Source organism: Dermacentor variabilis, unplaced genomic scaffold, assembly GCF_050947875.1.
Source record: "Dermacentor variabilis isolate Ectoservices unplaced genomic scaffold, ASM5094787v1 scaffold_12, whole genome shotgun sequence".
NCBI lineage: Eukaryota > Metazoa > Arthropoda > Arachnida > Ixodida > Ixodidae > Dermacentor > Dermacentor variabilis.
Genome location: NW_027460280.1, coordinates 19,141,178 through 19,156,331, shown reverse-complemented (window position 1 = coordinate 19,156,331; position 15,154 = coordinate 19,141,178). Strand labels below are relative to the sequence as shown.

The 15,154-nt window shown below is 46.8% G+C and overlaps 1 protein-coding gene across 8 annotated transcripts in view; it reads left to right on the top strand.

Moving 5' to 3' along the window:
* Positions 1–12,803, top strand: part of LOC142565905 (uncharacterized) — a 28,968-nt gene extending 16,165 nt beyond the window's left edge. For 4 of the 8 annotated variants that reach the window (XM_075676494.1, XM_075676493.1, XM_075676497.1 and 1 more), the window contains 2 exons: positions 215–433; positions 12,311–12,803. In XM_075676494.1, the coding sequence (XP_075532609.1) occupies positions 215–433; positions 12,311–12,449 (358 nt within the window). In that variant the 3' untranslated portion in view covers positions 12,450–12,803. The remainder of the gene's footprint in view (positions 1–214; positions 434–12,310) is intronic. The other 4 variants (XR_012824911.1, XR_012824910.1, XM_075676499.1 and 1 more) reach the window with 2 other exon arrangements.
* Positions 12,804–15,154: the final 2,351 nt, after the last annotated feature.

The window sequence follows — 15,154 nt, the reverse complement described above, 5'->3', positions numbered from 1 at the left end:
TCAAATTTTGAAAAGAAATGTGTCTCTTGCACACTCACACAATTGTGCATTCAGCACAGGTCACACCTAGACCTATAAAAGCCCAGGACTGTAGGCAGTTTGTTGCAGGCTTGTGCCTCTTTGCAAGCTTGTTTGTCAAAGCATTTCTGTTAGTGTGATCCTTGTTGGACATGTGAAGCCTCCCATAATCCTTTCGCGCATGCCACACATGGAGCACTCCAGCACAAGCTTGGCACAGAGCCTGTGCTTCTTGGCGGGGTCCTTCGAAAGCATCAGCGTTTTCTTGCCGCACACGGGCCATGCCAAGTCCAAAAAAGTCTTGTGCCACGAATAAATCCACGACCGCAAATTCTGTTCTGCTGCTGTTGACATCCTCTTTCGTGTCAACACCCAGCAGCTCAAACTTTCCCTCCGTTGGAGACTGCAACACCAGGTGCGTTTTCGCCTTATCGGCAATCGCTGTGCGCTTGCTACTTCCTTCAGTTGTGAAGGAAACTGTGTCTACACGGTCTGCCAACACGCAAGGTGTGGGTGGATGAAATGTTGATGCTAGACGTAGAGTTGCAGCTCGGAACTCGATCTGGCAGTATCTTCAGGCAGACCAGCAACCGGCAACTCCGGGTGCATGACAGGCCTATCAGTCTTCTGTCGTGCATTCCACGGCCACCTTCACGCCTTGCCGAACGCTTGATGCGTAGTACCGTATTTACACGATTGTACGACTCGAATGTAAGTCGACCCCTCATATCGCTTGACTGGGGAAAAAAAAAACCGAAGGCGCATTCGATAACGAAAATTTATTAGTAGCTGACATGGTCACTGGACTACTCGTCTTCACTAGTGCTGCCATCGTCATCGTTGCTGCGGTCCCACGGCGCGTCGTGGTCCAGCGAAATTTCAAATTTGGCAAACGACCGCACCAGGACATCAGAACAGCAGCCCACGCCAAATGCACCCAACCACACGCAGCCGTCAGGGAGGCTCTTTTGACAGGTCCGGTTGGCGTAATTTCGCAGTCTTCTGCCGCCAGCCACTCGTACTCACGGCAGAGCAGAACCTTAAAATTAAGGCGAAGGTCCGGGCTTGTTTCATGACCACGTCACACTTCACTGGCAGGGACCGATCACTCATTTCAGCGACGCTGTCGCAAGCTTAGCCTACAGCTCCGGAAAGCGTCCAGACTTCGGCGCGTGGAAAAATTTCTCACTTGCCGCCACAGGGTGAAAATTTTGCTTCGCTGCAGTCGCCACTCTCGCACCACCCGTTTAGAAACATCGAAATTGCGGCCCGCAGCGCAGTGATTTCTTTCTTCGGCGTAAAGGATGGCAGCCCTCTTGAACGCTGCTGTGAACGAGTGCCGAAAGATTAGTGGGCCTGCAGCACTCATGACGACCGGGGAAGCATAGAAGTAGCACGTAGCCGGCAGTCAAGTGGAGCGCGTCAAAAAGTTGGTCAAACCAATGCCAATGCCTTTAAACAGAGAGAGAAACCCGCGAACAGTGTCTGCTCTTCCATGAACTACCGATACTCCCCGCAAGCGCCGCCGTTCTAAGGGTGCTGCCGCAAATGGGAACAGCGACGCTTCCATCAACTATCGACACCCCCCATGAGTGTTGCATGCACTGTAAGACTCTCGAAAATGTTGAAAAACCCTTCCGAAAAGCAAACACGCGGGATAGCGAAAAGATACGGGTAGGACCATAGAGCAAACATAAAATTGTAACTACGTTGTAGCTCTCGTTGGTATCTCTGTTTTTTTTACGGGGCCATGTTTTGGTTTCGATTGTAAGTCGACCCCCCAACTTCAGACTCAAATTTTAAAAAAGGGGTCGACTTACAATCGTGTAAATACGGTAGTCTTCAGATGACGATTTCCTCCAGTCATTCGCGCGGCGAAAAAGACGCTTAAGGGGGGACACTGCTCTTCAAATAATGTTCATGATGTTTTCCATCAATATTCATGAAACTTTCCATTCTTGTTAAGACTTTTGTGCTGATTTCAAATATGTAATTATTTTTCCAATAGGCCATTTAGTTCTGAAGATAAATGAAATTCATTGTACATAATTTGCACAAACAATAGGGGGGAAAATGCGCTACAAAATTCATATTGGCACATGTCTGGGTACTAAAAAACATAAGAAACACAAAGGTGGGAATACTATTTTGATACGTCAAATATTAGCAATTTTATAGCAATTCAATCTTTACTGTTCGAATTGTGGCTACCCCCCTGTCTGATCTAAAGCAGTATTGAAAATTTTTAAAGCATAAATTCCAAAATCTCACCCTACCATTGTGTACTTTGCACCCTCAGCTACAAGCCACAACAAAAATTATGGCTCTATCTGCTTTGAAGGCAGAGATATCGCCGCGGCAAATCATCAAGTCAAAAGTCGATGTTTCGAGAAAACGAGAAAAAAGGAATACATTCACCTTAATCAAAAGTACAGAAATAATTTTGCATTATTTTGTAGTGAAAGTGGCTAAAAGCCACCAGGAAAGTAGTCGCCCTGACCACGGCCACCCAAATACGGCAAAAACATCGTTTGGCACCTTTCGCAGATTCCCGGTGGCTTGCATCGCGTGTGAGACAAGGTTGTCGTTCACGCGGGTCAACCTCCACTCCGAGGCGATATTGCCGCAACACGCGCATGTGATAACGATCTTTATGGCGAGGACAGATTACCGTTCGCTTTTGCCTCCTGCGACGCTGCCGCCGCACACCTTGCACTTGACAAACGACATCAGTGCATTCACGGAGTCCTACTGAGGATTACGAAGCCTGCCTCGGCGCGAGTGAACAAATCCAACACCCGCTTTGTTGCTGGCGTTGACGCAAGAACTTTTTGAGCATTCATCTCCCTCTGCAAAAAATCCGCACGCTGCAACATTGCAGTGTCACGCCGAACGCGGCTGCTGTCCGTAACGATTTCACTAATTTGTGAGCTGGCTAGGCCTACTTCGGCATCATTTGCGGTTCGCGGCGAGCTACTCTCGATGCTTTCAGAAGCAATGGAGCGCTTTTGAAAATTATAAGCTGATCGCTTCCTTTGCCAAACTTGTGCCTCGTGGTGAACTTCCCCGGTGGACTGGACATCGTTGGGCGTGTGCCAACAAACCTACGAGACGCGCTGTCGCGTCGCCTGCGGAGTGGAGCAGGCAATGGGAACCTCGCGCAGCCAACCACAGCACGCGTTTTTGGTCACGTGCGCTAGTCAACGAATCGGATCGCGCGGTCGGGCTTTTTTTCTTCCCCGGATTTCAACGTCACTGGCGTACCGACGGAGTCGCTTTTGGCGGGAAATTAAAGAAGGAAGGCTCCTCTTTCCAACGAGACCAAGATGGCCGCGATAAAAAGGGCTGTTTTTGCGCAGAATTCAGCTCACAGTGATGTTATAACTTGACATTGCGGAGGAAATACTCTTCCCCGAGATTTGAAACTTGGTGAATTAAAGGAATACAGTGGAACCCCGTTCATACGTTTTTCACCGGACCGGGGGGAAAAAAACGCAACAGTGAGGAAAGCTCCGAAAATGAATGAAAAAAAGTGCAGCTTCAACTATAGACAATTTATTTCCACAGAGTGCGCTTAGGACCTAAAAAAAAGTCCAGAATTGTGGCTTGCCGTTTCTTTCGCTCGCTAGAAATCACCACACGTTTCTCAATAGCCTGGAAGGCCGCATTGCTGTCAGCGTCGCTGTGAGGTGCGACGTACCTGTGGAGGAGGTCCAGAGCCGCAACGGCTTTTCGAAAGCTACGATTTGGCAACTCCCCGGAATCATGCGGCTCGTGCATCGCAGTCTGCGACTTCACTCGCGACCGAGATCCCGACGATCTCGGCGATGCTCTGACACTCTGACGTCCCGACAACAACATCCACGGCGACGTAGTCGTCGTATGTGACCGCCATTTTGGCTTTTGGCGAGTTTTGGCCGGGCTTGGCTATGGAGCTGGCTGCAAGAAGCCGCACGCCAATTCGATGGCGGCCTCTAGAACTGGCGTGCGGCTTCTTGCAGCCAGTTCCATAGCCAAGCCCGGCCAAAACTCGTCAAAAGCCAAAATGGCGGTTGGAGCGCGTTGCCTACTTTAGCCCAGGCGGGTTCGGGGGGCTAAGTTGCGACGTATCATGCGGGAACGTTTTCACAGCTACGACGTAACAGCGGGGTTCCTTATACATTGGATCCTATGGAAGCTATGCCGGGACCGGATGAAAACGACGTAGCAGCCGGGAAAACGCAGCAGTGAGGAACGTAACAGCGGGGTTCTACTGTATTAGCTGTAAAATTCGAAAATTTCATTTTCAGAAGATCTATTTTCTTTCGTGATTTTTTCGCCACAAAGACCCGTGTCCCCCCTTAAGGGGGGACGTGGCAATCAAAATTTTTTAAATCATTTATGGGAATAAATTGACAAAAGTTGTCATGCAGGTGTGATTTCTTATGCTGATATCATAACTGAAATCAGTTTTGAGCTATCTATTATAGTTCTTGAGTTAGAACGAACACCTGACATCCTCTAATGGTCATCCCCCAATTTAATTAGTTGATTACACATAAGTTCGTCAGGATTTTCATGCCAGCATGTTCAAGAAAGCCCTTTATGTGCAATAAAGCTATTGGTTTATCTTTTAAATGCAGAAATAAGCACAAAAGCTTTCTTGAACTTTTCTGTGCATGTTGTCTTACTAACGACCTTTGCAAAAAACTCATTATAATTTTTTTTATGCGGTGCAGATGAAAATGGGCGGCTTTATTGCACTCATCAATGTTTCACGATCTAAGTGCGAAAGACGGTGATTGTCTTCATTCATTGTGAAATTGCACTGGGATTACTGAAAGCAACTGCACAAAAAGTGAAAGTTGAGAAAACGGGGCTCAAAGTTTTATTTGCTGGAAACATCAAAATATTTACTGTGAGCACCTAAAACCCGCCTGGAACGTAGTCCTTTGGCAGTGAGGACACATTTTCTTTACATTTTGAGATAATTTTTCGCTTTTTTACAGCAGTTTCATGTGCCTTCGTTGCCTTTTTGATACGTCTGCATCCTTTTCAGCAGCCCGCCGCAGTGAGCACGATCCTGGACTGTATACCAGTTGCGATGTAATTGTTTGCTGTGCTTTTTCACAGCCAGCATTGAAACAGCAAACTGCATCTGCCACAGCACTTTCAATACTCAGGAGTGAAGCAAACTGATTTTTTGATTGGAGTGACCAAATGACATTGTTCAGCGACTCTATGGCATTTTGCGTTTTGCCTTGTTGGCATCTTTCGAGGAGTTCTCTTGCAGATAGACGCTTATATATAGGCAGGAGTGCTGCTTGAACATGTGCAGGAAACTGCAGCTTCTGTGCAGGGGCTGGTTGACCTGAGGCCACCGCAGAATTAAACTTGCACCAAGAGTTCACGCCAGTGGGACAGTGCTCGTGATGCGGCTCATCATCGGTCAATGTTGCACGGTGACAAGTAGCCATTATGGCCTTTTCCATAGCAAGCACATCATTTGGGTTACTTTTTATGGCTAAGCCATAATAGTTTGAGTTCTTTAATTAAACCCTGCGTTAGGCGGCCCTTTCCACTCATGCTGAGCTCACGGTCCTTGCTCTTGTTTTTCTCAACAAGGTTGCGCAAAGCAGTTCCGATTCTTTTCTTCACGGGATTCACACACTCTTGTTTGTGTATGGGTATGAAACCATACACCTTCTCTTCACTCAGGGCAATATAAGTGTGGCTATCCCCATCACAAAGGACATTTGTGTAACGGAGCTGGTGTTTCTGAAGACTGCTGAAACCTGTTTTTGCTGCAATTATTTCCATTTGCCCTGCACTTGCCTCGGTGTTTTTTTTTTTTTTTCATTGTGGTTGGTGTTCTTCATGCCACTCTGAATAAGTACTGTATCCAGGCTTGGGGCCAAGAGAACATCCATGGCAATAATAGTAGAGGACACAGTGGTCCAAGACAAGGCCAGAATGTAATTCAATAACACAGCCAACACCAATGTGACTTGTGTGGCCCCTTGTCATCAAAGTGCCATCATAGATCACATCAATGTTTCCTGGGGCGCATCCAAGTTCTCTGTAGATCTCTCGCACCTTCTGTGCACTTTCGGACTCTATTGTCATGGCTGCTGAGGCAGTGGCAGGGTGAGTATGCCTATGGTGCAGCCTTGCATAGTATTTGTGATGCAATGCTTGATAAGAAATGTCCATGTGGGAGAAAACATCATTCAGTGTGGCTTGCTTTTTGCCTACTGACTGCACAGCTCTCAGTGCACGAACGGTCACCTCAAAAGGGTTATCTTCTGAGTGCCAGCACATCTTTGGGATGACCACTTTTTGTTTATCACCCCACAGTCGTCACACAACAGTTCCATTTTAGTCACAAGCCCAAGATATGGCCCAGTTTCAACACGAATTGATGTTTTCCTGCACTGATTGCAGCTTGCTGCAGATAGCAGCTCGTTTAAGAGCTATATACAATGAAAAATGATGACTCTGGAACCACTTCGGCAACACTCTTCTTTCAAAAGCTGAAATTTCCTCTTTGTTGCAGAGGTAGATGACAGCGCATTCAAAACATCCGCTCTTGTCTCCGCTCGTTTCGCAATCTCTTCATTCGCGAGAATTGGAGCTGAACTTCGCAGCTGAATATTTGACACGACGTCTGCTCTCGCCGATGTCACATTGCCGTCACGACCACGCGCGGGTGCGCCTTCACCAGCGCATGCAGTCGCGTCGTCGCCACAGTCCACGGTTGTGTCATCAGCACTGCACGCAGACGCGCTTTCCCTATCAACCGCGGGCACTGGTTGCACCTCGTCGACACGGGCAGTGGCATCCGCTTCTGCGGGTAGTTTTCGCCTTTTGTTCCACGCCTTTCGTCGTTTTCCGTACGCGTGGGCCATTCAAAACTTGCCTCCTTTGGGGCTCATCACGGAACACGCGCGTTAGGGTAGTTCGGCTGCCACGATGGTCAAGCACAATGACCGAACGCGCAAGGCACTGTTGCTCCATGTTCCCCGCGTGACTACTGCGCCCAATCACGATGCAGCTTATACCTCTTTCGCTCGCGTTTGGTGGTCTTATTTTCTGGTGGAGAAATGCAGCGCTGTGGCTATTTTGAGCTCTGATCTCTCCTCTTTACGACACCAAGATGGCGGTGCGACGGCGCCTTCCAAGGCTTGGTTTTTTTTCGCAATTTTTGATAACGGCGCTATAGAAAAGTGCTGTTTTCTACCGCGTACCTTATATTTCAACATGAGGTAAAAGGTCCGAGGATCGCGATAAATAAGAAAATCGAAAATTTCGACCATTTCTACGATTTCAATTGCCGTGTCCCCCCTTTAAAAAACACGAATGTTGTCAAGAAGCGAGCGGCTGAACAAACGTTCACAGCAGTGCATTAAAACCGCACAAACATGCAGCGTACACGAGAGTGACTAGCACGCGAGAATCTGCACCCAAACGGCGCCAGACCAATAGGAGAGGGGGGGGTCGCTTTTTGGCCAATCAGCGGCATGGGCGCATCCTTCAGAAATGGTGCGATAGGGTCGGTTCCTCCTCACCTACGCCATTTTGAACTGGCGCAAAATACGCACAAAAAAAGCAGCTTCCAAACAAGCTCAATATGGCGCCCGCCAGCTGGACACAGTCTCTTCCTTTTCGTGTGTTGATCCAGTGTCGGCATCGTCCTCGTCACTACTGCAATCTGCTTGCTCGCGCACTTTATTCACGATGTCTTAGTTGGTGAGCTCCGTGGCTGTCTCTGTCAATGTAATCATCGAAGGTCACTGTGTCAACGGGGAGCTTTTCGGTAAGCTCATTCCACAGTTCTGGATTGAGCTCCTCTGTGTCCTTGCAGTCTTGTGGCATAGGTGAAGCCTTTAAAAGGCCTGCCTTTCCCCAGCAGTTGCAGATTGTGCCTGCCTTCACCGTTCCACCATGACCCTGTAAGCATTTCTGCCGTTTGACGGATGTTTACCTGTGTGGGCAGCTTCAGTTGAATATTGATCAGGAGACGGTGCACAAGGCGCTTCCTAAATTCGACCTTCACACATCTGATGCCCTGGTCCAAAGGTTGGAGCAAAGAAGTACAATTCGGGGGCATAAATTCAACTTGCACATTGCTCCATCGCACGTTCATGATATGCGCCGAGCAGTTGAACGATCAGAATTTTTCTGTCTTCATTGTGTCGTTGAGCTGCTGCAGCCACTGAGTGAACAATCCTCGCGTCGTCCACGCTTTCTTGTTGGCTTAGTAGTCTCAAGGCAACGAGACATTTTCCAAGCAGTGCGGCTTAGCAGGCTTGTCAACAACTGGCGGCTTGAGTTTTTCCGTGCCTGTGGAGTTGACGCAGAACAGAACCGATATGCGGAGACATTTCTTTCTGCCCTTGCACCTGTCACCTTTGAAGTTCATTGTTTTATCGGGCAACAACTGATAAAAGAATGCCGTTGAAAACGTCGTCTGGAGAGACTGTATGTTCTCTTGAAAGTGCTCGTTCCGCCAGGCAACCACGCTCTTGGAATCTGCTGCCTTTTCTTCGCCACAAGCAACCTGCCACGCAGTGCCATTCCTTTGCCAGAAGCGGGAAAGCCATCCAGCACTTGCATCGAAACTGCAGATGTCCAAGGTGGCCGCGAATTGTAGCGCCTTCTCGTGAATAATTTGGGCCTGACAAGGGCACATAGTTTTGTCTGGCATCCTTAAACCACGTGAGGACGGCGGCATCGGCGTTCTGGTAGTTGCCAAGCCGAAAGTGTTTCCTTGAGGGAGCCAGCTGCGACTCGATGCAATTTCATGATCTTTTCCCGGTCCTTGAGCATCGTAGCCATTGTCGATGGGGAAATATCGCGCTCCCTGCACAGGTCGACTTGCTTTCTTCAAGCATTCAGCTGAGTCAAAATATCCACTTTTTCTTTAAGGGGGGACGCGAGTTTTACATAGCGAAAAATGGCCAAAAAAATGGATTTTTTGAAAATCACATTTTCAGTTTCTATAACCCTTTTTCTATCTGATACCCAAATATCATGACTGTAAACCACCCAGAAGTGCTCAAAAAAATTCGTTTTATTAGCCAAGGTGGCGAAAAATCTCGCGGAAATGAAGAACAGCGTTTTTCACGCCACAATATCTCCGGAATGGCGCGACCGAGCGCCGCCTACTTGGTCTCGTTGGAAAGCGCATTTCTCCGTCTTCAAATCTGCCGCTTCAGTTATCTCTTCCATACAGAAACAAGCGCACAAAAGCAAATGATTGAAGGTCGTGCCGGAGTCTGAGATTGGCCGCACCTGCCACGTGACTCCAGCGCAGTTCGCCATTGGTCCGGCACTCGTGTCGTCTGCTTGGCTCTTTTCCCCTCGCGTGTTTGATGTCTCCTTTCTCCGTAATTTCTGCGTGTCAAAACGGGGGCTACGCGGACATCGCAGTAGCGTGGCCAATTCCTATGCTTGTGGACGTTTCAGACTTGCGGCTAAGCATTCCGAGCATCGGCGACGCGGACTTCGCGACGAAGATTTGCGTGCGGAATCCTTGGGCATTGTGGCTAAGCCTTTCAGCACTCGGTGTTTCGAATTCGTGACAAATTCGTATCGCGCACGCAATCTTCGGAAACGCGGCTAAACATTTCGCGCGTTGGGAGTCTCCAACTCGGCGATCATGCACATTGCATGCGGACTTCTCGGACCGTTAACTAATCAATTTGTGCATCGGCGCCTCCGACTGCGCGAACAAGCGCATCGAGGGTCGACTTCTCGAGCCCACGGCTAGGAATTTCGCGCGTCGGCACGTGGGACTGCGCGAATGAGCACATCGAGTGTCGATTCCCCGAGCCCGCGACTAGGCATTTAGCGCGTCGGCACCTCGGGCTGCGCTAATGAGCGCATCGAGGGTAGACTCCTCGAGCCCACGGCTAGGAATTTCGCGCATCGGCACCTTGAACTACGCGGCTGAGCACATCGCGCGTCAGCTCCTTGTATCTGCAGCTATGCAATTTCGCACATCGGCACTTCGGACTCGCAACCAAGCGCATTGCGCGTTCACTCTATTATCATATTGTCACGATAGCTCGTAGCAATATCTATCATACCACCCCTCCATAAAGAGAACCTCATCATGAGCTCTGTGCACTAGGCCCCTTGGGCTGGCACACACCTGGCTGCAGAAGTGATTGAGGCATCATACAAAAGTACAATTCTGGAAAGCACCTAGCAGCTGCATATCTATAACTGGCTCTCTGTTCCTAAGTTCCAAAGCCGTTGTTAGGTGAAGATGACTTGGAAGGCTACTTACACTCAGGGCCTTCATACAGTAACATGGTCAATTCTACCAAATGAAAAAAAAAAAATGCCTCACTGATTGTAATGGAGACGCTATCAATCAGGCAGCCTGCATGTACAACACTGGAACTATATTCATGCCCACACAGAGTTCTACACTTCGGTTTGAAACCCAGGCACCATGCTCTTCGCAGAGCATGGTGCCTAATAAAGTTTCTTGTGCTAGTTCAGTGGCCAGTGTGCTATTATTTTGAGTGTGCAGTCACACATTTAGTATGGCCATTCTTACAAAACATAGAGCTTCAAAATGGTGCCATTTGTATTGCTGTAAATTCACTTCACCAAAGCTACATTTGTTTGAAACTTCAAATGCGTTAATTTCAGTTCGATGTTTTTGCACACTGTACTCCGCCTTACGGGTGTTTTTTCTGAGTTGTTTTTGCCCAAAAATGACAAGGGTGGTATCATTTTATTCGTATTAAAATGATCTGGGGGGTGATGCTACTTTTATTACTCTTGCACCGTCATGAAAATTACATTCAGGTATAGTAATCGCTGCTAATTAGAAAAAAAATGTTCATAATGAATGCAAGATTGTTTTCTCGTCCGCAAAATGCTCCCAAATGAATATAGCATCACCCTCTACAGTAGGCCTTTAGCAATGGTGTCATGCATTTAGTTTTTGGTTTAGCAAGACTGAATCAAAAAGCCCCGTAACGAGTTTGAAATTAATTTGACTTCAGACCTCAATATTTTTTTAACTGCTACAGCTATCAAAAATCTAATTACAGATCTGAAATCAGCACGAAAAATTACCCCGGACAGTGGAGTTTATAAAGATTCAACCAAAAATAATTAAAAAAAATTTTAGGACCTACGTGTCCCCCCTTAAGCGAAAACTGGCATAGCTTCTTTTTAACCCAGAGGCCAAGAGAGCTCATTGTCAGCAAAGCGAACGCACAACACAATCGCAGCACCGATAACTTCTCAGCTCCTGCCGATTGCTATCAATGTGGTGACGCTAGGCCTACGACGTAGTCGGAGAGTCCGAACATTTCCATATATGATGCTGCTGGGGATGTACCCGTTGAAATGGGTTCCCCGGCGCATGGCTGCTGCGGATGATGACTTGTAAGCCTCAGGGATTCGGTATGAAAACATCAACGGCAATTAGCACTAACGAAGCATCTTGGTGATTACTGGATTAAATATACGTTAGAAATTCGTGGGGCTTCAAGTTTTTTACATTAAACATATAGGCATTTTAGCAGGGATTTTTAAAAAAATCGTAAATCTAAGAAGTTAGTTAATGTGGTGTTCACAGTAACGAGACTTTACTGTACATAGCTTGGAAGTGCGTAGCTAGGTTGTCTAGCGTTGAGATTTCTTTACGTTATGGACACTGCACTTGATATTTTTCTTGTAATTTAGGTGCCATTTTTGATCCCATTGCTCGTGCCGGGGTTTAGTGACATCATACCCGGTAAAGTGTATGAATGAGGACCATATCTGTGGCATTCTGTAATTGTGTGCTTTAGGTTACTGACACCAGCTGAGTTGGTGTGAAACATGTCTTGCTTCTAGTGGTGTGCAAATATTTGAATAACAAATTGAATGTTGCCTTATTCCATTTGATCTTCGAATCTAATAGTTGCTATTCATACATCTGAATATTTTTGTAGTTTTCTAATATTTCATATTGGGCCTGCTAAGAGAGAAATTTAATCCTGGCATCCATAAGACATCACGCATGAGAAGTTGTGTAGTGAAGCACTCGCCATTAAGTGCTGAGTATGCAAACAACCTGCGTATTTGCCTCTGATGCTCTTTGTGCTTTTAATAACACTGACATGCAGTGTAATCACAAACTTGTTAATGGGAGTGTGCTGGGATGTGAATATCAATAATTGCAATGGCAGTTCATTATTAAAGTATTCTATTTGGTCCTGACAATTACTGTTCATTCACCCCTACTCTTTTCATATCATTTTTGCAAGCTTCCAAGGCTGCATTGTATTCGGTAATTTTTCAGATCAAGGTCTTACAGCAGGTCCCGATCTCGCTCCCAGTCATCACATCTTGGCAGCAAAGGCAAAAGCCGTGACAGATCACCTTACGAGATCATCGATGAAAGCCGAGGAGAAAAGTCTCGAAGCAAATCACCAGAGTGACGACTTAGCTGCCTTGTTCCAATGAATTCAGTTGTGCTGGACTGTTTTCATGTATCCACCCTCTCAAATTATAGTGGAAATACTTCCATTTCTCTATAGCACCTCAGATTTGACTTGTGCTGGAAACAAACTGCAACCTTGCTTCTGCTTTAGTCCTGTCCTTCAAACTTTGCTGTCACATCTTTTTTTTTTTTTTTTTTTTTTTTTTGGTAGGAGTGCAGTTTCAGTACAGGCTTTTTTTTTTTCCAACATGCTATGTACAAAATTTCATTGTCCTTGGCTTACATTCTTATGTCAGAACAGTATGCACACCTGTGTAAATATGTTGTCCCTATTAAAGTTCATGACAAACAATTTGGTGCTGTTCATTTAGTTTGGCTGTTGCCTGAAAGTACTGCTCGTACACCTGTTGTTCACAAGCTGCAAGTGGAGTCAATGTACAGTGGTGGAACTGCTGTGCCAAGAGTTCTTTGCCACCATTCTGCTCCGAAACAGCATTTCAGTGAATGTCAAATGAAGCTCAAGAATGAAAGGCTTTTGTTGATGCTGCCTCTGTAGTAAAACTAATTCTAAAACCTAAAGCACACCACTGTCGTCATTCGGCTATATCCGTAGCCCATATCTACGGATATAGCTGAAGCTGCCTGCTCTCCGTTCGCTGTTGTGATTTTGTTGCATTTCTCTCCCGCAGATGTTGTACTGCCACTATGCACAGGGTGTCTACCAACCGGGAATTCTCAGGGATTTTGAGTAGTCTGGAAAAAGTCAGGGAAAACTCGGGGAATTTGGGCTTCTATGAGGGAAAATTACGGCAATTTTGTTGAAAGGGTCAAAAGTCGCGGTTAATGCTGGCTCGAGTAAGACAGGAATCTTAATGAATCGTCTCTGACGCCCTGTCGTCGGCTGGAGGAGTTGCCAGTGTACAGTCAACGACCGACTTTCCGGATTCCCGATAATTCGGACGGCTTCGCGGCACCACCACGTATCCCATAGTCAACGTATCGGAACGTGTGACATTTCCGACGCAAAAACTCTTCGCCGTGCGATTATCCGGACGTTTCTCCATGACCGCAGGTCCGAAACTGCAATAATCAAAAGCACCACCGCTGCCGTTTTGATTGCTTTGCCACCTCTAACCGGCACTCTCGCACGCAGATTCGCTGGCAGCCGTTGCCGCCACTGCGGCAACGCTAGGCCTAGCTGATTCGACGTTCGCTATGAAGCTTCTTGCCGTTGGATGCCGAGTTTTTTATTGAAATAATTAGCTGCTGTCAGCAATGGCACGGACTCCGCCTTTGTGGTCCTCGCGATTGGCTTAGAAATTTGGGAAAACGGGGTGCGTTGTATGATGCCGGTTCCAGAAAGTCGGCTTCACCTTTTACAGAAATGTTCCTTGGTGAAGCATATGCAAAAGTATTGCAGTGAAGCATAGCAAGCGTGGGAAGGGGCTAGTGGCATGGAACACAGTATGTATTCCTTAATTATACACGCATGCAACCGGTATTTCCTGTCACAGTACGAGCACCAATATTCCTAACCTGTGTACTGACAGGCCTTCAGAGCGTTTTCGAACTTGCCTGTGGCAATTTGAGCCCCTAAAGGCTCTACATGACACGCATTTATATTTCCAAGTGGCCGATTTTTCGGAGCTTTTCGCGGCCCCTAGAGAGCTCGAAAAATCGGTCGTAGACTGTGCAACTAACCAAGATGCTTCAAATGGTCCTTGGGGCGAACGAGTGGCGGAAGGAGGACAAGAACAGAAATAACCTACGCATTAAGGAATAAACGGGAAAGGAAGCTTGCTGCCGCCGTTACGAAGGAGCTTGAGCTCAAAAAATAGTTTTGGCTAATGCCGAGATGCAGGTGTCCCTCATCTAAACCAAAATAAACTCTTTAAAGCAGTGAAACGCAACACTCAGGCGTGTGCGGGCTGCGAGTATGTCAAGACAGTTGAGATTCTCAACAGCTCGTAAGTCAACCTCAATTGTGACAGTTTGGGCGTTGTACCACTGAGCTTGCTATCAGTTGATAGAAACGGCTCATATTCGAAAACATTTGCTTCTATATGCATCTCCTTTTTATTTGTATTTGAGAATGTCAGACTCCATTTGCAATTTTTTTTAACACTATTTGCTGTGCATTTTACTAACCCCTGCCTGCTGTTCTTTTTGAATAACACACACTACTCCTTAGTATTCAAATTGGATTAAGGCGCTTGTTTATTTTTTTCATGCGCTTACTAGAGAGTGACAGCATCAGGCGATATTGTTTCAGCCTGTCTTGACATAAAACAGTTCTGCATCACTCGGAAATTTGCAATGGCACTCGGGGAAAACCTGAAAAACTCGGGGAATTTGGAAATGTCAACTTGGTAGACACCCTGGTGCAGCTTTTTTTGTGTGTGCTGCAGTTCGGTAATCCTTCTACCAGGGTGGCCCAGCGATCGCTTAGAATGCCTGATCAAAAACAAGCTTCGGATAATGCCCAGTCGAACATGGTTCAGCATAGTTGTTGGCAGTGCCACTTCAAGAAAATCTAGAAACGTGTACTCGAGCGCTGACATACAAGCTTACGCGTGTACTTTTGCAACCTTGCACATTTGGAAGAACAGATTCTGTGGTTGTACTTAATTCCCCTTTCACATGTTCCATGGTAGTTATGCAACAACATTGTACATGTTTGAAATAACCTGTGTACATATTCAC